General features: G+C 37.3%; 3 protein-coding genes across 3 annotated transcripts; 2 read left to right on the top strand and 1 right to left on the bottom strand.

Moving 5' to 3' along the window:
* Positions 2,471 to 4,042, top strand: LOC18591992 (transcription factor bHLH85). Its single transcript, XM_007018459.2, has 5 exons — positions 2,471 to 3,136; positions 3,237 to 3,488; positions 3,603 to 3,668; positions 3,777 to 3,842; positions 3,950 to 4,042. Exons 1-5 carry the CDS (start codon positions 2,471 to 2,473, stop codon positions 4,040 to 4,042), a joined length of 1,143 nt encoding a protein of 380 aa, XP_007018521.1.
* Positions 5,269 to 18,572, top strand: LOC18591990. The gene is given in 16 exon segments (XM_018125773.1): positions 5,269 to 5,727; positions 6,848 to 7,590; positions 7,788 to 9,273; positions 9,358 to 10,006; positions 10,123 to 10,204; positions 10,355 to 10,402; positions 10,708 to 10,901; positions 13,015 to 13,493; positions 13,583 to 13,742; positions 13,826 to 13,887; positions 14,068 to 14,162; positions 14,819 to 14,932; positions 15,099 to 15,164; positions 15,551 to 15,648; positions 15,980 to 16,398; positions 17,018 to 18,572. Coding segments are annotated over 16 exon segments (6,210 nt in total). The 5' UTR covers positions 5,269 to 5,438; the 3' UTR covers positions 18,244 to 18,572.
* On the bottom strand, positions 18,704 to 22,710 carry LOC18591989 (interferon-related developmental regulator 1). Its single transcript, XM_018125772.1, has 13 exons — positions 22,371 to 22,710; positions 21,966 to 22,137; positions 21,666 to 21,746; positions 21,235 to 21,317; positions 21,013 to 21,128; positions 20,793 to 20,903; positions 20,521 to 20,630; positions 19,952 to 20,264; positions 19,789 to 19,866; positions 19,648 to 19,698; positions 19,461 to 19,547; positions 19,108 to 19,185; positions 18,704 to 19,014 (listed from the first exon to the last, which is right to left on the bottom strand). Exons 1-13 carry the CDS (start codon positions 22,378 to 22,380, stop codon positions 18,964 to 18,966), a joined length of 1,341 nt encoding a protein of 446 aa, XP_017981261.1. The 5' UTR covers positions 22,381 to 22,710; the 3' UTR covers positions 18,704 to 18,963.

The raw sequence follows: 22,710 nt of genomic DNA, 5'->3' as shown, positions 1-22,710 counted from the left end.
GATAATATTAATTAATTTTTTACACTCCACCCTATACTATCGGTTTGGAGACATATCCCTCTTATTATGTATCTTTATTACTTAACTCTACATGAATACAACTAATCAGTGATGCTTAGTCTTAATTAAACGAGTACGGAATTATCATCTCTTTCTCTTTGTAAAATGAAGTCGGTTACCTTGTGTTAAAATTTTGTTTTGTCAATATTTTTTATTTATATTTATTTTTTTGGTGAATTTTTTGGATTAGCTTACTTTCTTCCACCTACAATTTCTTTTTTGTGCTTAACTAATGTATGTATGAATTAATAGTGTTCACTGTTTAGTAATGGAAATGACCGGGTCGGGAATTGAGGGATGAATGATGATATTGTTTTCTAATTTAGGTAGGAATGGAACAAATGGACAGGTGGCTGAATAAAGAGCAGTCACATTGCCAAAAGGTAGGAGATGAAGATGGAGGCAAATTATTAGGTCGTTGGCAGTTTGACTAGACAGGAAGCAAGCTGGCTGTCCTGATGCTCTGTCATTTTAAAGGAAAAAGAAAGAAGAAAAACCTTTGGTAAGCTACAATATAAAAAGGTTGGTGATTTTCAGGGGAATGTGGAAAGCAAAGAAACAGCTAATTCTAAATTCCAATGAAGAAGAATAATATCAGATTTTGGTAAGTTAAAAATCCCAATGCGGCTTGGCTATGTCTTTCTTGATTTTGTTCCTTTCAGGACATGCTAGAGTTTTGTTGTTTGAAAGGTCGTGCAATGGCCGGTGCAAGTTCCAAACCACACCAAAGACTTAACGAACTTTCCTTTTAACAACCCTCAAAAATGGTCTCTGTCTGACACGTCAGTTTGTAACGAGGGTTTCGGCGGAATCATAGGGGCCAAAGTACAATAATTTGTGTGTGTGTTTATGGCTTTGTTCAGGTAATCTACTGGATTATTACTACCGTGGATTAATTTCCTTGACTAAGATATCAAGGCTGGGATATATTGAGTTTGTCATAGATATGGTGCTTAAGCTTCAGGGAATCCTGGCTTTGTTTATTTCTCATGAAGTTACTCTCTATCTATCTCTTATCGTATGCAAAAAAGTTTGCCTGTTAACAAATCTGAGTACAGATTTTCTTTCTTTTTCTTTTAGGGATAATGGGATTGGTTCTGTGAAGATATGTAAAGTATTCATTTACATATACCATGCATGTAAAACGTTAACATGGAAGAGATGCTCGAAAACAAAAAAGGCTGAGGGTATCTGTGCTCATTTTATTATAATTTTCACATGGTTAGAACCTTTTCATCGATCAGGTGCAAGCTTCTGGTGCAACTGTATAGACAATTGGCCTTAATTAGTGTCTCATTGTGTGGGATTGGGTACATGAATTATATTATGTTATTGCACTTAGTGTATAATTAAATTTAGTTGATAGTTTTCACCAATTTCTTCTTGGATTGTTCCTCCTGGATATATGCCACTTGATGAACAAAGATGACAGGTTAGCCTCCCGGGGGCAGCTTCAATTAATCACAGCCTGATTTCAGGGCTGCAATCTCAGCAAGCTTGATGCATATGAATTTGCCTTTGCAATTGCAATGGCTTAGGGATAGGTCAGTTAGTGACACGTACGCAACGCGGGAATAGGGGATGCTTTTGCAGAGTTTCTTTTGTAGTGAGGATTTGACTTGAACTGTTATAAACTGAGTTGTAAAGAGATAACTTTGTACCTGTCTTACCAATGTATGAAATTGATATATAGATGATCACAGCAAGCTAGAAGGCTTAAAGCAAAGCAACAACTGTTAGGTTCCTGCCAGTTGCCATCTAGGACAGGGAACGAGTTTGGTGTTTACCGTGTCGGGTTTTTAAGTTCATTTTAAAGAATGTCAGACTCATTTCCCACGTTCTGGCCGTCCTGCTGCTACATTTTTGTTTAATCTGCTAAACATTCCTCATGCTTATTATATTCAAGGGAGACTCCCACGTTCTGACATGTCAAAATGGGAAGAGTCTAGTCCTTATGCTTCATTTTCATGCTCCCTCAGCCTCACTGCATCGCCTGCATAATGAGACTAATTAATCACATTTAGTCACCTCTTAATGATTGTTTCTTGGACCCTTATGTCATTCTAATTGCACTTTTATCAGGTCCAAGGTGTTTAAGGGTCATTGAACCCTTTGCATTAATTTATCTATCAATGCATGAACTTGGCCACCCTATGAGTTGTACTTTGCCTGGTTTTGGCCCCACAGTGGACTCCTGGATTAGTAACAGAATAATGATTTGGAATTAAGAACTCAATAAACTAATGGAGGTCAATCCTTGCTAACATTCTCTTCTGGGTTCGGGGTATAAATATATATGTCCCTGGTTTCTGCTCACCTCAAGCACCTTTGACAGCTTCAATTAGCAAGTAGCACTACAGAAACAAAACCTCCTTGTTTTCTCCATAGCCTTCTCAGTTTTACAAGAGAGATGGAGTCACTCGCAGCTTTTCCTGATGGAGAATGGGACTCCTTTAACCGAATGTTCTCCACCGAAGAGCTTGATTTCACACAGCAAATTCTTCATCAGTTTTCTTTCCCTATGGAGCATGATGAGGGATTGAGCTTCATAAATTCATCGACTTTTTGTCCGATTCCTGAAGGCACTATGAGCATTGCTGGTGTCACTGAGAGTTTGTCATATTCTTCCAACGCTATTGACTCTACTTTTCACTACAATTCTCAGGAAAGTAGTCAAAGTAGCAATTCTAGCGGCAGTGTCTTTGTTTCCCCTCCAAATCTTGAAACCTACTGCCTTAGTGGTTCTAATCATGTTGCTGTAACAAATGACATCACCATGTCCTTGGATATGTCAATGGATATTGGCGGGGTAGGTGATAAAATTACAGGCTCATTTCCCCCAGTATTCCCAAACCTTGCAAGGGAAGACACTGTTAATGTCATTGAAGATTTGAGCACTGACAGCCTAGGGAAATTATTAGATGCGAGCCACCCATCAGCTAATACTGTGCTTGCTAACGAATTGCTACTCAAGAGGAAGTTTGACGTGCTGGAATTGCATGCTGAAGGAGATAAAATGATCATCAATAGCAATTCATCTGAGAATGCAAAGAGAAGACCGCGGGTCTCAAAAGATGTAAGAGAAATTTTGAGCTACTAGAAATAAACTAGGGCATTCTTATTCTGAAGCATATAATTTTATTATATTAGTTCTAATTCATGGATTGGAAATGCAGGCATCGAAAGTTTATAAGAATGTGCAGTCAAAGAAAAACCGCAAGATCAGTTTAAATGGCAATGAAGGAGAGAGTAACATTGGTTCGGATGGACAGAGTTCTAGCACCTGTAGTTCAGAGGATGACATTGTTTCTCAGGACACTAATGGGGTGGCAACCTCAGATTCCAAAGCTTCTCCAGCTCTTAACTTGAATGGAAAGACAAGAGCTAGCAGAGGGTCAGCAACCGATCCCCAGAGCCTTTATGCAAGGGTAAGACATTCCCTACCAGCTAGCCTAACTATCATGATTTATGAGTTCATTACTCTAGTTCAGGTGTTCCAACTATGGCATTTTTCCTAACTGCCTTTTGCTTGGTTATCACAGAAAAGAAGAGAAAGGATTAATGAGAGATTGAGAATTTTACAGAACCTTGTGCCCAACGGAACAAAGGTAAGCATTACACTTCCATATATATGAGGTTTGTATAGCTACTTAATTTATAACTAAGACACAAACACAGAAAGTTCTAAACTCATACTTCCATTGATGGCAATACAGGTTGATATCAGCACAATGCTTGAAGAAGCTGTTCACTATGTGAAGTTTTTGCAGCTCCAAATCAAGGTAAGAGAATCAATAGGATTAAATAAAACCTTAAAACAAATTATGAAAGAGTTACTTCAATACATTTAAGCCATTATTCTAATAGAGTGTTCTGTGTATGATTGCAGCTTTTAAGTTCCGATGATCTGTGGATGTATGCTCCCATTGCTTACAATGGCATCGATATCGGTCTTAACGAGAAAATCTCCACACTTCTATGACCCTGGAAGGAGCGACTACTTAATTTAATTGACAACAAATGAAACAATAAATAATAAACATCTGCTGACTTGTAGTACTCAGAAATCTGAATGAACTTCCATTTTTCAATCACGAGGAGTAATCCTTGTTTTGATAATGATATATCCCATCTGTTTTCTTTCATTTATTAGTATATTCCAACTGAATGTCCCCTAGCACATGCTTCCAGATGCGTGTGCCGCGGGGGATTGTCAAGTTACAGAAATTCAATGAATGCTTCTGATCATGAAACTATCAACTGAACTAAGCACCAAACTGGATAGAATAATATAAAGTGTACAGCAATAATGTAGCCATGGATCTGTTGCCTTAGACTTAGTTTGCGTTCTGGACGTAGATCCCAAAACTAGGGCTTTGAGTTTTGACCTCAATTTCATCAATGCTTTCAATGGTTGAGTTTGCATGCTCAATCACAATGGTGAACTCAGACTTAATACGCTAGCTGGGAGCTGCAAGAACAGAATAAAATGCTACGTTAATTATAATAAACTAATTTGGCAGGATATATAGTTGAAATTATAGGACAAAATTTTTATTCATGCTTGTAGGACTGGTTGGATTATTATTGCATCTGTACCGTCATAATTAATACCGTAATGTTAACTCTTTTGATGTAATAAAATCTTATATTAATCATCTTTTAATTTTAAATTAAAAAATTACAAATTTGTTATTTTAAGATACCAATAATCATGATTACATATCTTTAGCCATGGAATCCGAGATCTGAATAAAAATCTTTTGCTCTCATTTGGTAATTTATTTAGTGTTTTTTTTTTTCATAATTTTACGTCACGTATTAAGATCACTTTTATCGTTAAATTATTTATTTTAAATTTAGAATTTAACATTCAAAATTTAAGATTTAAATTTAAGATTTAGAGTATAAGAGTTAAGATTTTTTTGTTGATAACATAAAATTAATATGACTAAAAATTATAAAAAAAAAAAAAAAACAAAGCGAAGCACTAATCCAGGTACACAACAAGACAAATGAATTTTATTTTGTTAAGTTCGACATGGTACTTTTGTTATTGACCAAAGAATTTGGATCTTGACGAAATTAAAACTTTGATATATTGGACCTTTGTGAAGGCCTCAGCAAGCTTACCGAAATGAGCCCGGCCCATCAAATAAATATAAGAAAAAAAAATTTTGGCTTACGTGGCATATGTCACGATGATTGCAAGTTTGCGGAGTTGGCAGTAACGCACAGGGCACGCAAGTAATTTCCTTACATCGAAAACCGCCTCATCCGTCGAATCCCACTCCGCGAAAAAAACTCTCACTCCTCAGAGCGAGAGAGAAACACTGCTGCATCCGGCATCGCCTGCATCTCTCTTTCTCTCCGCGGAAATGGCGATGGCATCTTCCGAACAACCGCTGAAGAAGCGAAGGCTGTACGAGCCGCCACCGGAGCCACCGGAAACCGTAGCGCAGCCAGAGACCTCCGTGGGTCCACCGACCACTCCACCTCCGCTGTCTCAGGAGGAGATTCTTGCGAGAAGGAGAAACAGAGACGAGATTCGAAGTGTTTACGAGAACTACAAGAGGATTAAGTCTTGTATCGCCCTGAAAGGGAAAGATGTTCGGCACATGCCTGAGCTTGAACAAGCTTACCTAGCTCTCATAACTGCTTCTAGAGGTCACCTTCTTTTACTCTCTTACCCTTCCTATTATCCGTTATTGATATTGAATTTTGATCCAGTGTGTATTGAAGCAGAAAAATTAATCCAATTAAACATGTTTTGGTAGAATCTTATTAGAGACAAAGTTCTTATTTAAACCTAAATGAGTTCAATTCTAGTTAGTGAGTAAATTTCAAGGTGTGGAATTTGTAGATAGATGATTTTGGTAACTATCTATTTTTTTTAGGAATGTTTTATAGCGGAATGGTGTATAGAAAATAATGAGAACAATTAAAACATGCGAAGCATTATTTTACGCATAACAACTAAAAAAGTGTAACACTAGAATAAATGGAGCATTAATTCATATGAAATAATAATTTCAAACGGACAACAATGAAAGTAACCCGAAATAACTGACGGGTTATTTTTATCTTGGATGTTTTGGAGAGTTTGGTTTGATGGCTTAGATGTTGATACAGTTAAGAAGTCTTTTCTTAACTTTTTCTTGAAATACAAAGTGTGGCTCTCCCTCTCTTATCTTGTTCTCTTGTACTTGTTCATGTACATCTTTTTCTCTTGTATCTGTTCTCGTACACCTCTTGTTCTCGTATAGCTTTTTCTTTATACCTCTTCCCCTTACCATCTACTCAAGAATAAATTGTATTATATTATTAATGGTCATTAAACATATTATTTCAATATTCACATAATGGATTTCTAATAGTTATTCAATATTAAAGCTCATTAACAGTTAACTAATATTAAAACTCTTCTTATATGGAGCCTTTACAATACATTTGAAGAATTTTTTTCCAAAGCTAGAACATTCTCACCTAGAGCTTTTCTCTAACTTCTCTCTAATTCTCTACCTATTCTCTTCTTATTTTCTTCCGCTTGCCACGACACTTAGTACTTGAGGAACTACTTCGATCTTCCTCTCCACCTCCTCCGGTGCACCCTTTTACTTGTTTTTGATGCTTCCTCTTCCTATCACAAGAACCCTTTTATAGAATTAATATAACTTGGTTGGATTTAAATGGAACTTCATTTCTTTAGAGTGTTTTGGATGCCATGAAATATACATAATTATGCATTAAAACTATTTTAGTAACAATGGTTTTTACTCGTTTGCAGGCTGTACAAGCGTGCAGCGTCTTGTCGCCGATTTCATTCCTCGTTATGCCTTGTACTGTCCAACTGCTCTTGAAGCTGCTACAAAAGTCATTATCAATGTGCATAACTCTAGCTTGGCGGTGATTAATAGGGGAGGAGATGCTGATAATGTTGCATTTCAAACCGCTAAAGCTTGTATTTTTGGTCTAGCTGATCTTTGTTGCACAGCTTCTGCAGAGGCACCAACATCATCAGTTGTCAGAGGCATCTGCTCAGCAGTTTTCCAGAATGTGCTCTCCTTTCTTGTATCGTCCTTTGAGGGAAAAGATTTGTTTCAGATTGTTGATAATGATATTTGGAGAATGCAGGATTCTGATGAAATATTTTCTGAGCTAAAGCAAAGATTTTCAGATGAAGATGAATCTTCATTGATTAAGTTATCCAAATTCCATGCCCTAAGTCTACTGTGGATTTTCTTCCGTTGTCCAAAGAATTTGCTTGCTGCCTGTTTTGAGCTCTTCAGGTCATCTGCAACTGAAGAAGCTGATAAAGGACTGTATTTTCTGAGACAGGCAACAGGCAGGCTTGATAATGTAGATGTCGAAAGTGTTTTAGGTAAAATAACTGTAGGGCCTAAATCATGTACAGATTCCCCTGGAATAAGCACCAAAGGCAGTTTGCTTAGTGGTGAGACACCAAGATCAGATAGTTGCTATGTCACAGAAGATGCATCTCCTGCTCTGAAGAGCTCTTTGTTGGGTCTGGTAATATTTTATTCAATCTATCAAATAAATTTCATGGAATTGAGTTGTTTCTAATTTCTTATTTCTGACACTAAAGCAATGGTAATTATTTTAATTACCTTTTGGTGTACGGATTATATTTGTCTTTGTATTCTTAAAATTTTGCTTATGTTTGTCTATTGCTCATTTCTAGTGCCATCCCATATCCTTGAATGCAGGTTTTTGGTAGAAATCCATCATTGAGAAGTTGGATGGTCTTAAAGTACAAGAACTTGTGTAAGTTGTCTCCATCTAAATCTGTGCCAGGGATTATATCTAGTTTGGAAGGAATCTTTGAATCATTTGGAAAATGTATTAGTATAGAAGTTCAAGCGGACAGTGATGAGGATGATTCTGATTCCTCGAAATTTGTTAGTCAGCCACACTTGGTGTCTAGAAGCTCTAATCAACATGAAACCTCAACTGACCAATCTGGAAGCAATAAAACCAGCAATGAGAGTTGTGCTGAAAATGTATCAGGTCAGTATCTGAAGCCTCACATTGTTCCCCTTGAAGCTAATGTCCACCTGAATACCGGTTCTGGTCATGATAGTGGAGGCTCAAGGTCCATGGACTTTGAAAGGCATGACCATGGGGATTTGTCTGCTAGCAGATCTTCTGTTGCTAGGGACTTATCAAGCCATCAGATGCTTTCACCTGTCACTAGAACACCACTGGACTTCAGGAGTAATTCTTTTGAAGGCAGAAATCACGTTAAGAATGTTGACAAGAATCAAGTTTCAAATACAAGTGGCGCTTCTGCCTTGAGATCCTCTAGTGGAGGTGTAAGCAATGCTGTGGCATCTCCCAGTAGTCGGTTTGCAGCATCATATGGTTCAGCATCTTCTCAAACTGCTTGGTATTTTGATGGTGAGCCTGCTGCCATGGGTATTTTCTCAGCTTCTCGGCAGCTATGGTTGGGAGCTTTGGGGCCTGATGCATCTGAAGGCCATATAAGATTTCAGCTTGAGAGGTTTGCTCCCATTGAGCAATTTTTCTTCTTTCCAATCAAAGGGTTTGCATTGGTTGAGTACAGAAATATCATGGATGCCATAAGGTCTAGGGATTATGTCCGTGGCTGTTTTCCTTGGCGAGTAATGTTCATGGATATAGGGTTGGGAACCAGGGGTGCCATGAATGGTGTTGCTGTTGGTTCTAGTTCTCATGTTTACGTTGGAAACGTTACAAGTCAATGGGTAAAGGATGAAATTTTGCATGAATCAAGGAAAGCGGTCTACAAGGGTCCTTACATGGTCACTGATCTTACTTGTGAATGTGCATTGCTGCTGGAATATGAGACTCCAGAAGAAGCTGCTGCTGTAATGACACATCTCAGAAAGCATCGAAAAGAAAGAAGTAACCATATGCCGGCATTTAATGCAGGGCCAGCTAATGTCTCTATGTCTCATGTTGACAGTGGAAGGTCTGGTGCTGCTCCACCTATCCATGTTGACATAAAAAATAGTAACTCGGCAAACATGTCTAGCAGCTCAATGGAACTTGTATCTCCCAAGTTGAGGGGTGAGAATCATGGAACTGCAGCACCAGTTACACATCCATATCAGTCAAACTGGCCTGCTCCAGGTTGTACTGATATGCCTGAAGGTGGGTTGAGAAAAGTTGATGGTTATGACAACAACCTTATCGCAGATCATACACAAGGAGGTAATGTTGTAATACTAACTAATTGTAATTAATACTGGCTCTTATTCTCTTATCATAGTTGTATATTAACTAACCGTATTATAGGTGGTGGTGTTGTCTCTGGTGCCTCTGGACAAGTATGGAATTATAAGAAACCTGAAAGTGAGCTGCATTTAGCACCTGGGACCATGCCATGCATGCCTATAGGAACACAGGGCCTTTCTGCTCCACCACCACAACAACTCCAGGCACCTCCCTTTATGCGACCTGTTTACCATCCTTCAAACAGTTCCTGGGATCCCAGAGGTTTGAATCACCAGTTTCCTCAGAATCCAATTTCACCAGGTGTGGTGCCTAATACTTTTCATGGCAATGCTGTTCCACCCCCCTTTATACCTGCTTCTGTGACTCCACTTGCTCAGATACAGGGACCTCCAATACAGCATTTTGAGCAGATGTTTCCACATCCTGTTGTCCCACCACCTTTATCATCAATGCCACCTCCACCTCCTCCACCTCTATCTCCGCCACCATTGCCACAGTCGCTGCCACCTTTTGTTCCTCCTCCACCTAATTCACCTCCTCCCCCTCCACCTATTGCAGAATCAACTGATACGGGAAGTTCTGAACTGTGTGTAAAGCATTGGTGGCAGGGCACATTATGTAAGAGTGGGGCTCATTATTGCACAATTTATGCACAGAGACTAGAGTCAGATCTTTGCAAATATTCAAATGCCATTTCTGAACCTGCAGAGTATGAACTTTCTTCTTCTCCTTTTTGCCCCTTTAATATATGTCCTGATTATAATTTTTGTCAAGAGTACAGAATAATTTATATTAAAAACTTTCTCCTCTGGATGTGTCTTGCAGATGGCCTGCCAAATTAGACATGACCAAACGCACAGACTTTCGGCATGTAAAGTCAACGTTCACCAATACCCCACCACATAAAGTGAGTCAATAATATTTCTTTTTCTTTTTTTAAGATTATTATTGTGGAAAGAGCTGAGTTGAATATTCTTGCAGTTTCTTTCCTTTTTTATTTAACAGAAACTGTCGTCCAGTTTTCAGTTGTATTCATTTGTGTTTTTTTGTGTTGTAGAGGGAAGTTTGTTGCTTGATCCCTTCTTCTTCAGGTGACCATAAAGGCGTAAGTGATCTCATATTAAAAAACTTATCCCTAAATAGTTTATGTTACGTTGTGTTCTTTGTGCACAAGATTTTATGTTCAAGCCTCTCATTTCCCCATTTAGATTGTTTCTAATAGCGGCTTCAGCTTGAAGCAATCTTATGCGTTGCCAAAAGTGCTCTTTTCAAAACAATTTATTGATACCTATATGAAAAGGAAAATAATAATGTGGCTTCTCTATCAAATTTCAGTAATAATCCTAATTAATTTAGAATTTCTGTTATGTAATTGCACTAAGTTCGTAATCTTGCAACTTCTTTCTCCAGTTTCAGGATTTTATCTCATACTTGAAGCAGAGGGAATGTGCAGGAGTGATTAAGATTCCAGCAATGAAATCCATGTGGTCCAGGCTACTTTTTATTCTTCCCTACTCACAAGAGGCATGTTCAATGCTTTCAGTTGCACCTAATTCATCTGAGTGCCTCATTGCTTTGGTTTTGCCCAAAGAAACAAACTTTGAGTGGGTATGAGCTACAGTGGCTTACGAGGGGGAGCAACCTAGAGTGGTTGCTTGTTTCACTCCTTGGAAATTCAAACCGAGAATGGACTCGATGGTATCTCACGCATCACCTGAAGAATTTGGTAAGGATGCTTATCTCCATCCTCCAATTGTACAAAACTTTTTTTCCCCCTTGCGAGCCTATTAGATTTGTGAGTTACACTTTGGGAACGATTTAGTTTTAAACTTAAAAATTGTGAATAAAAAATAATCTCTAGTTTTGTTTGAGAGTTCCCTATGATATAGGATTTGATTGGGAATCCTATAGCAAAGCAACGTTTCTTGTTATCATGTGGCAACGGCAGAATTTTGTTGTTAACTTACGATATAGATATTTGTATGAACATCCTTTGTAGCAGTTTGCAGGGGTAGTTACTCATCTCCATCTTCTTAAAAAAAATGAATTGACTTGTGCTTGGCCACCTAAATTAAGTGGGCGCTTTCGATTCTTTTGTTTGCCCATCATAAGAAGAGAAATTTGGTTTTTTTTTTTTTTTTTTTTGCGTACCCAAATTATAATTCCAATTAAATAAAATGGTTTCATGAGAAGGAAAATTGACTTAGCTTTTGAATTATACACGATTATTTAATGAAGTTTTAGAGGTTATTTTGTAATTAATATAAAAAGTTATATAAATGTTAACGAGATTAAAACTAATATAATTGCCTATAAGGCTTATGTTTGCATTAGAAAGTGACCAACAATCAATCCAAATCGTGTGAAGGTGGATTCTTCTTCCTGAATCTGTTTGATCATTGTTTTCTTGAGTGCGGCTTTTAGTGTTTCGTCCATTGATTGAGGTTTAAGGTTTAGATGATAATTATTTAAAACTCTGTGGATCGGTTAATACATAGTGACGTTTGGTTGACAAAAGAGGAATGTAATATGTTTACAATTGTAATCACATTACAATAAGAGAAGGTCGTTCTCCTCTCATGGAGGGAAAGTACCTTTCTCTCTGGAAAGGAAAGTTACATATTTTTTCCGATCCAAATTTTCGATCTCACTTGTTTGGACCTTCTCTTCTCCTTCTTGCTTTTTTATCCTTCATCTTACCATGCCTTTTTCTCACCTTTCTTTTCTCCTTTCTGCTTTTTCTTTTTTTCATTGCCTGCAGAAAAGGTAGCTCGTCACTAACATATTTGGATTAAATTGTCTTGTCAAATCTAAAAATTTGAGAGATTGAGACTTTGAGTTTTATAAAATTTTAATTCAAAATTTTAAGAAATTTAGCAGTATTTTAAGAAAAGTTTATACTTTTGATGTCGAAAAACATTTAAACGGTTTAGAATATACAAAATTTACTAAGAAATTAAAAGGATTTGAAAGGAAAAGATGTTTAGTGTTGTAATTATGAAAAAAAAAAAAACATTAAGAATGTTTAAAATTGAATATCTATTTATAGATGAGAACATTTATTTATATAACACGTTCAAACTTTTAACAACAGTTGTCACTCATTGGTTAGTGCATGATCCCTTACTTAAAAACTCAATTATCAAAAAGTGAAAATAAATATATAATAATTATATATTTTTTAATATTTAAATAATTAATATAAAAATATTATTTTATTATTTATTATTTTAATTATTTAAAATTAAAAAATCAAATTTTATATTAAAAATTATAAATTTATTCAATTTATATATTTTTTTTATATAAAAATAATTTTATCTATTTATATTATATTTTCGATAAAATACTTATAAACTAAATAATACAATATAATTTTCTCAGTAATTACATTCTCTGCAACTATTATTTTTTCTTATTAAATCAAATATTGTAAAGTTATATTTTCAATAATTATATACTCAATAATCACACTCTTAGTAGTACAAAATAAAAAATTTGATGGTTTCTCCTTTACTTACCGCGAGTATAAAAAACCGTAACTAAATTTGGGGTTTTTCCTTTTTACGTATTAAGCCAAGAAAATTTAGAAAGATAGCAATAAACAAGAGAAGAGCAACCTAAAGCTAAACCCTTATGGGAACAGGCTGACTGCGACAACTATAAATTGAAAAACACTGATGAGAAGTTTATCTTTCTTCCTAGGACACTGAGAAGCTGGCTCTGAGCGCAGACTATCTCCCAAAAAATGTCTCACAGACATACTCACATCAACAGGCAAGAAGGCGACAGGCGAAGTAATTTCCCCAAAACCCAAAAGAAATTCATCCCCAAAAGTCAAAATAAAAACAAAAACCAAACCCCTAATCCCACCACCTCCCTCTCGTCTTCCCTCAGGCAATCTCTTCCCAAGCAACGAGATGCTCCGCCATCCGGCAGTCCCGCCGCACCCTCTGGCTCTGCCAGTAGCCGTGTTCGGATGGGAGAAAACGGAGATTGGGTGCCTATCAGAGGAACTCCATCAACTCCCGATGGCAATTTCGTAAATTATTTGCCCCAAGATGAGGCCGTGGCTGCCGGGCTTGGCGCCGAGGAGGGAGGATTGGATCCAGTTGAATCACAGAGAGTAGTTGATCTCTTAAACAGAGAGTTGTCTCGCTTGCTCAAGCTCAGTCCCAGAGAATTCTGGAAACAGGGTAACTTTTAACTGCCATTTTATTGTGTGTGTGTTTTTTTTAATGCATTTACTATTTCTCAGTCTCATTTATTGTGGTATTTTGCTCAGTGTCTGGGGACACTTCGTTGCACAAATTTCTGGACAGCTTCTTGCAATTTAGGAGCAGGTGGTATGATTTTCCTCATCGTGGTGTGAAAGGGATCGTTGCTGGGGTTATTGTAGGAGAGCTTGAATTAAGCCGCCGTGTCTTCATGGTGTTGTACAGAATGTAAGTTTTCAGTTGTATAACTCTTCTTTTCATAGTCACCATTGTATTGTGGTAAATTGATATAGACCTTCTTGCTATTGTAGATCTTCAAATAGGGATCCTGCTGCTCGAGCTGCTGATAGTCTTAGTGCAAACGACCATGCAGGTGGGTTGTCTCATTTCTGTGTCTTCTTATTGGGGCATGAGTGTATTTTAGCCTGTTCATGTGCAGTTTCTGTTCATCAATATAATTCCCCCCCCCCCCCCCCCCAACCCCAAAATGTTGTTAAATTTTACTGTATATCATATTTCATATGCACATTTTGTTCACTAATTCTGCATGTAGTCATCTTGCAGGAGAAGAAGTTGCTCGACTTGCCAAAGTTGTTGGACATTTGTGCTATATATGGTCATGAAAATGATGATCTGACCAAATTGCTGGTAAGCATTCTTTTGTAGAAAGTGATTGAAGACTTGATGCTCTTTTCTAATGGTTAATGAATTTAGAATTCTTTCTACATGTATTGACCGTGCTAAGGCCTATAGGTGAGCTGCTCTTATGAAGAGTATCTGCTTCAGTTTCCAATGCAAGTATCTCTGATTAACTAAGAGACCAAAGATCTCTTGCTGCCCTTGAACCTTTTGCTTTCTAAGCTTCCACTATTGTCAAAAGGAGATGTCCAATGGTCACATTGCAAGTCATAATTGCAACCAATATTTGTCAGCCACCCTGCAGAGTCAGAGTCCAAGGCCAATCAATAAGGCTGAGATAAAAATTATTTTCCACAGTTTCTAAATTAAGTAGTCCATACAAAGCTAAATTGTTAATAGGCCTTGGACTTTTTCACCTTAGCTACAATCTAGATAGATCTTTCAAATGTTCCACGTCTATACCCTTTTAGGTCATAGTAGTTTGCGTGTCTCATAGTTGATCATTGTGGGAGATATCCTCTTATGTCTCAAGTTGACTGCAGCTCTACTCTTTCTCTGCTCCTCACCAAGCCCCCCCCCCCCCCCCCCCCCCCCCTCCCCCCTCAAAACAAAANCCCCCCCTCCCCCTCCCTCTCTCTTTCTCTCACATTTGTTATGTTTTTCAGGTTGCAAATGCTCTGAAAGCTCAGCCTACAATCTATGATAATCTGACTGGAGTACTGTCTCATTTTTTGAGTATTGTTCACACGATGCATGAACGGTGCAGCACATCTTTGGAGGTACTTTCTAAATAGCTTTGAGTTTGCAAGAGATTTTCTTTCTCTGTTGTGTAATATTAAACATTTTCTGCATTCCTGGTAATTTTTTTCATCTGCAGTAGCATCAATTCTTTACTTAGTTATGACATTCATGGTTGCTTATGTATGTGTTACTCATACTGGACAGGTTCTTTTTTCTTCTGGAAGTCATGGAGATTATGGATTTGACCGGCTTCATGCTGATTTTTTGGAGGTTTGTTGTTATTGTGAGTGTGTTTTGTTGGTGCTAGGTGTGGGGCAGTGGTTGAAAGGTTCTATGATGTGGTGAACTCGCAGTTGGAAGATACTATGGTCTTGTATATTGTTTCTAGGGATGATTTTCAGCTGAAAAAAAAAGATATCCAGTATGTGTATTTTGAAGTAAATAATTTTCATTTCAAAAAACGAATTAATTACCAAACAAACAAATAAATAAAGAGCACGACAGAACCATGTCAAGGGGTGGTGGGATTAGTCAAAGGTGGAACCAGTGATATGATAGGATGACCTCCTGAATCATTGGTTTATTCCTATCTCAAGTTGAATTTCTGTGCTGCAAGTGAAGCTTTAACATTATTCATTTATTTTTTCCTGGGGCAGGTGATTGACTTCATTAATGATGCCATTGTATCTATGGATGCTTTTGTTACTGCATATAGACCTGCAGCTTTGTTTTTCTCTTGCCCTGTTGAAATGAGGTACCTCTTTTATTACTGGAAGTTCTTTTCTATATGAATTAATACATGCTTGTTATCCATGCAATAAGAATCCCTGGATATTGCTTGAAGTTGTGGGTTTCAAGTACTTATTCGCAACGAGCATAACCTAACTGATTGAGGATCTTTCTATTGGAACTTCAACTTTGACACTTCAAATAATCTAACAACAATTCGATGTTATTGTTTGGACCTTTTTCTTTGGTTTGTTATGTGGGAAACTTCTATTGTATGTGTCCCTTCTTTCCCTCACAAGTTACACAGGAAGTTATGCTCTGACTCAATTTAATATCAAATTTCTCTCTGTATGCAGTTACGGAAATGAAGAATTGCTCACAACTCTTTCACGGGTGCATGATAATTTGCTTCCATCTTTACAGCAGGGTTTTCGAAGGAGTATTGAATCTGAAGAATATGGAATGTTAACAGATATTGCTATAAGTTTGAAGATGTTATCTATGAGAATAGTCAAATTTGGTTGGAAACTATTAGATATTTGCTATCTTAGTGATGAAGTGTTTTTGGATGGACATCCCATCCCAACTGTAACAAAGATGTTTCCAGCCACAGTTGAAGATCCATTCATAAGAGCAGATATTTTGGTTCAAACTTTTAGGGAGATAAATGGAGTTTCACTACAAAGTCAGGAGAATGAGAAACGGGATACTTTCCTTCAGAATGTTGAAAAGAATTGCAATATAATGAGCAAACTTGAGAATTTGCAGAATAATGGTCAGTGTACTCATTAGAATTCATCCCTTAACTTCAGATTGAGATGCTGCCTTTATAATCAAATTGTGAAAATCCTATGATCATATTTCATATTAGTTTGTTCATTTATTACAATGGAGAATATTGAGGGAAGAAAATGGTGGTTGGGACAAAGGTACTTGAACCTAGGCTTAGGTGCCTCTCCACTAAGGCTGGTAACCACCATGCTGATGAGCAGTTACCTGTTAGCATTAAGGTCCATTTTGTGAATAAGCAACTATACATATATTTCTTCTTTAAGTCTGTAAATATGCTCATAACATTAAAGAATGACGTTTTTTCTTCTCATTACAATTATACATTTTGCACTGTAGGTGGCTTATTGTATATTTATTGTCATTTGATAAGATGAACAATTGTTATCTTAATACATGGTCGGGAGTGATGTATTGCTGCAATGTTTGTGAACCAGACCCTTTTTTTTTTCAGAACCATCTGAAATTAAACTTCTGCATTTAGAGGATGTCAATAGTGCCAATGAATGTTGTTTCTCCACTGATCCTTTGCTATTCTGATTTTTTTCTTAAATGTGCTCGTACTTAATCCATGCAGTAATTTGTATTCAACTTGCTTTTTGCAGGGTGGATATTCACGGATGATGAACAATTTCAGTATTTATCTGGGATTATGATGTATACAAAACAAGGCATTGCTAAAGTGCAACCCCCTAAAACTCCCATCCCAGCCTCTGTGACAGGCAATAAGGTACAGATGGATGAAGATGCAGCAATTATGGAATCCAAAATCAGCCAAATAAAAGATCTCTTTCCTGATCATGGCAAAGGGTTCTTAGCTGCATGCCTTGAAGTTTATAACCAAAATCCAGAAGAGGTTATTCAGAGGATTCTTGAGGGAACTCTTCATGAAGATCTGCAGGCTTTGGACACTTCCCTGGAGACAATGCCAATGCCCAAGTCTGCTTCAAATCTGAGCAGGACTGATAAAGGGAAAGGAAAACTGGTTGATACTGATAAGGGGAAAGGGAAACTCGTTGACACTGTAGCAGTATCCTCAACTACAGCAGTACCAGTAGTTAGTGGACAACTGGTTGAGGGCCCATCAGTTTCATCATCATCATCATCAGTTGGGAGGTTTGTTAGGAAGTCTGAAGATGACTCACCTTATTATGCTACTCTTGACACCAGAGAGGAGAAGGATTCATCAAGAAAAGCTGCTCTGATTTCTCAGTATGAGTATGAAGACGAGTATGATGACTCTTTTGATGACCTAGGTCTAAGTGTTGCAGAGTCAGGATTGGAGGAAAATGAGATGTTAAGTGATAAAATTAGCTCAGATTTGGGGAAGTCCTGGGGTACAGAATCAGGAAGTTATGGTCAATCTACGCCTAGTTCAAAGTGGGGCTCCAGAAAGAATCCTCAGTACTATGTCAAGGATGGTAAGAATTATAGTTATAAGGTTGCAGGTTCAGTTGCAGTTGCAAATGCCAATGAAGCTTTTTTAGTTACCCAAGCTCAAGTAGAATTAATACATGGCCTTGGACGCGGTGGCAACCTTCCTCTTGGTGCAGTTAAGAAGTTGATGGAGCATGGGGAGCAAACTAACCAGCCTGATGTTTTTGAAATGGGAGGGAGAGATCATGCAAGGAACCCTAGGGGTAGGGGAAAAGGGGGTGGAGCAAGACCAAGAGAGTCCCGTGAGGAGCAAGATAACCAGTCTGACAACTCTGAAGTGGAAGGGAGAGGAAATGCGGGAAATCAGAGGGGCAGGGGAAGGAGTGGCGGAAGACATCATTACAGGAAGGATCGGGCCATGAATAAGCACTTCTCTGGATTGACTGGTTTTTAGGCACGCATGATAAAGAAGCTTTCCTTTGCATACGGACGATCCTATTCCATTTTAAAAGTTTTCTTAAATCTTATTTTACAGGAAGCTGCAAATAATTGTAATGTATATTTCTTTTGTGTTCCATTATATGCAATTAAGAGGGTCATATCTTTTCTTTTTTTTTTTTTTGGGGTTAGATACAAGAGGGCCATTATAGTTGAGAACAGAAATCATACATTATTTATAAGTTTTTAGTTAGGCTTACTCAGATACTCGACCGTTAGATGTCTTTAATCTCTTTTTATAGCTAGTTGGCAACAAGCAACCAATCATATATCATGGCTTGATCATGGACTGTTGATCGAAACTTTGGCAGATTTCTGTTCCTTCTAAGCATGGGGCTTGAGATTGATGTGGAAAATTCAGAGTACAAACAAATCCTTAATGTGTAAATCATTAACATCATGCGGAAGTGGTGGGCTCACGGAGAAAAACAGTATTCAATTCCATTAAAGGAACATCTCAACTCAAGAAACTTCTCATCGATGCTTAAATAAGCACAGAAAAGTACAATGAACGTTACACGAGTACGATTAGAATAACTATCTGTATATGAATCCATCACCAATTTAACCAAAATAGTTCCCTAGTTATTAGTTGTAGAGTTTTGGGTTTCAATAAATTAATGTATGATTTAATACGAGCCAGGCAGACAATTATTAGTTCCCGCCCTACAGAAGTTTAGAAATCTTCATCACCTACGTTGACAGCAAAGTGCCCGATGTTTCTACCCTGAATACAAGAAAGGAACAAACAATTAACCAGGCAATTCACTAATGGTGCATTTGGTTGTAAAGTGCCCTATTTTCCATGAAAGACACTCACCTCAGATAGCATCCGCTGCTTGTTCAATAGCTGGGTTCTTGCTTTGTTGAGGACTGAATTTGGTGATCTGTACATTCTCTGCAGCAAAGAATCGGAAGAAATCAATATTAACTTCATACCTTTTGAGGAATTAACAGAGCATTCTTCTGTAAAAATGTGATAGCTCACAATGTATTGTTAAGGCCCCACAGACTGGCTAAAGTGATAAAGAGGTGGGATGGCCTAATGAATCACAGGCTTAAATCTTACCATTAGAATCAAAAAATAAAAGGACTGACAGATAAACAGTTAAATTACCATAATTACAGAAATATTGTGATTGGGATGGACATGTTAATACAGTAGGAACCAACCTTTTCAGTGTTGGATATATGTTCACTGCCAAGAAGATTCCTTCTTTTTGGAGTGAACCCAAGAACATCTTGAAGGAACTCATTTTCCTGCATAAAGAAACAAAAATTGTTATCTTAATCAACCTGCAAATTAAAAAGACAAGCAATTTGCATCAACAGATGTCAATGTCTCTAAAAGGACACCAACCTGCATGTGTTTAGTGAAACCTCCTCCAAGAAAGCGCCTCAAAAAGTTCAACTGTTGGATTGAAATTAGAGAACACTATTGTAAACATTCATGGCATGTAACTAACATAAAAAACTGGAGAACTAGAAGATGAAGAGAAACCTGAATAAACTGGGACCATGTTGATGTCTGTAGTGAATCCCCACCAATCTTCACTGATGTCTCAGGACAATAACCCTCCTAACATCACCAAGAGAATTACGGTTAACATGAGAAGTCCCAAGAATCATAAATTCATGGAAATGGAATATTATAATAAGAGTACCTCAAGAAACTCCAACACATCCTTAAACAAGTTCCTTTGATTGTTAAGATCTTTCTTGGCAGAACCTTTACCACCAGCTTCCACAGAGAGGTCTCTGACTTGGTTCAAAATCTTTCCCTTCAGTCCTTGTATATGTGAAAATCCTTCCTTAGATTTATTTCCTTCTGAAACTGAGCCATCACTGGAACCTTTAGCTTCAGCTGCAAACTTCTCTAAGCTTCCCATCTCAAAAATTACTGCCACTGCTTCACCGGCAGCAATGCGCACGGATCGGTCATCCTTATCTAGTAAACTAGACAAAAATGTAATGGACCTGCATAATTTTGCTAAGACCAATCAGTTTTTGGCCCATTCAAGTTACCCAGGTTTGTGCTCCTACTTTTGTAGTCCAGTGAGATCTATGCTGTGGGAGCATAATTCAAATCTCACACCAGGTTCTTTGACCTACTTTTCTAAGATTTAAATCCCAACAATTGGATTAGCTGAGGTACACATGCAGGGATTGTCAAGACAAAAGATTATCAGAGAGAAAAAAAAGGACCAAAGTATGATCCAGAAATGTCACTCACTCTTGCCAAAGTTTCGAACTCAGTCTCCATCCATCCATGGTTGTCAAAAGAAACGACCAGGCAGACACAACTGCTGTTATAACAGCTGCAGAAGGTTTGACAGTAATTACCTACAACTCAAGCAGAAATAATTAATCCTCAAATAAAGCAAACAACATGCATTAATACATCATCATGTTTTCATTAACAAGTTCCAAAAATAACTGATACAAAAACCTCTAATACATTATCAGATGCTTTTCAATTAGAGAAAATCAGGCATGCGTACTTACATTAGAACCTTGTTTAGGATGAACCAATTGCCACATAATTTGCATTGATTTTTCTGTTTCCTCTGGATCATTTGTCCCAATGAAAGTGATGATAGCCAAACACTCCAGTAACTACAATAAGAAACCATGTCATGAGAAAAAAAAATAGTTGGGTCTCGTAATACCAGCAAAAAAATTGAAGGGAGAATGAATTCCAATCTTTATTCAATTTCTTATGTACCGAAGCTATCTTAGAAGATTCAGAGCCAGATTTAAAAGCCTGTGAGAGAGGAGTGATTGATTCTTCCAATATTTCCCGTGCATTATCTCCAGAACCGACAGTTAAAGCCAGCAAACCTACAAAAGAAATTATCAGCTTGAATACTGAAGCCTTGTGTTTTCTTCTGTGCATGTGTGCATGAGTATTTGCAAAGGGTATCAGCATTAAGCATTCAAGACTAACCAATGGTATGAGATGCCAAAGATATTTCTTTGCTGGACCCCTTTTTGATGCAATTCAGACATTGATGCAGTAATGTAGCAAATCTGGACAACAGAACAATAATATGACCATCAGAAGCACACAGTTTTAAGTATTCAACCATACTTTGTGAATCATAAAAAACATTTTCAGCTACATCTGGACATGCGATTGGTAATGAAAAATAACAATCTAAGAATATGAGACTTGAAGTAGGATTAATTGCTCAATCTCACTAAAAAAATGTCGCTCCTAACTCTTTAGATACCCTTTTTTTAACAAACCAACTAAAGGATCCTATTCAACCCATCACAGCTCCATGAGATCTCATAGAACCTTGCTCCTAATCTGCAATTCTTGCAATAACATGAATTACGACAAATATACAAGAATTTAGGAAAAAAGCAACTTACTTCTTCTCCACAAACTGGTGCTGCAAGTTGCTATTGAAGGCATCAATAATCAGTTCCAAGGCCTTCACTCGTGTAGTACCCCTTGACCAACAAAAGTTATAAAAACCAATTCAGCCACATTCATATCCAAACCCTAATTAGTCTCAAATTGTGCAAATTTGAGAAAACCTTGCAAAGCAACGAATTTCAACACACCCAACAGTTGTTCCCTTCACCACAGCAAACAATGAAACCATACAAATGCAAAACATTTTCATCCAAAAAATAAATAAAATCAAGAAGCAAATAACTAATTCTAACCTCTTTTCGTATAATGCATCGACAGCTTCATCAAGTAAACTATCCTTATTAAACTCTACTTCTTCAGTGCCAGACACCGACATTCGATCAGAACGCATGGTTGACGATGAACTTACACTACTATTATCATCGTCGCTATCTAACATCGCCGCATTCTTTCGCTGAGTTTTACCTGCCAGATTGAAAGAAGTCCTTTTCTTCAGCTTAAAGATAGAAACAAATAATAGAAAATTCTTCAGACGCGCTTTGACCAAGTAATTAATACCCTGCAATTGTTCGCATTCTGGAAAGATAATAAAATAATTGCGAAACCAAAAAACCTAGAGACAAAAAGTTAATCAATTGCTTTAGACAGGAATTACCCAAAGAATAAAAAAGAAATCAAGAAGAAAAATAGTTTCGTACGTTTTCCCATGTTGGTGATGAGTGATGACCTTCTCCTCCGCTAGTTTCTGTGTCAGAAACAGGTACGACGTTGACTAAGAATCTGAGGATGAGATGGGTTAGAAGTTAAAGAACGATCGACAAAACAAAACTGAACCGAAGAAGATCCCAAACAGAACAATAACAAAAGTGAATCGAAGGACGATGCAGCCATTAAAATTGTTCTTTTTGGTAATAATTATTTGCTTGGAGGACAAAATTTTATGGAATTACAGAACCAAGGGAAAAATCGGTTGTAAATAAATTAGGGAACCCTTTTATAAGAAAAAGGTTAACTTTGGGTTTGAGGGGAGGGTTCTAT

This window comes from Theobroma cacao, chromosome 8 (assembly GCF_000208745.1).
Source record: "Theobroma cacao cultivar B97-61/B2 chromosome 8, Criollo_cocoa_genome_V2, whole genome shotgun sequence".
Taxonomy (NCBI): Eukaryota; Viridiplantae; Streptophyta; class Magnoliopsida; order Malvales; family Malvaceae; genus Theobroma; species Theobroma cacao.
Note: the sequence above shows the minus strand (reverse complement) of the source record. Positions and strands in the feature narration are given on the sequence as shown.

Coding starts and splice junctions, on each gene's coding strand:
- LOC18591992 (XM_007018459.2), top strand. CDS start 2,471: ATGGAGTCACTCGCAGCTTTTCCTGATGGAGAATGGGACTCCTTTAAC. Junction 3,137..3,236: donor GACCGCGGGTCTCAAAAGAT/GTAAGAGAAATT, acceptor TTGGAAATGCAG/GCATCGAAAGTTTATAAGAA. Junction 3,669..3,776: donor TTGTGCCCAACGGAACAAAG/GTAAGCATTACA, acceptor ATGGCAATACAG/GTTGATATCAGCACAATGCT.
- LOC18591989 (XM_018125772.1), bottom strand. Junction 21,318..21,665: donor CACCAGTTTGTGGAGAAGAA/GTAAGTTGCTTT, acceptor TCTGTTGTCCAG/ATTTGCTACATTACTGCATC. Junction 19,867..19,951: donor ATGTGTTGGAGTTTCTTGAG/GTACTCTTATTA, acceptor TGGTGATGTTAG/GAGGGTTATTGTCCTGAGAC.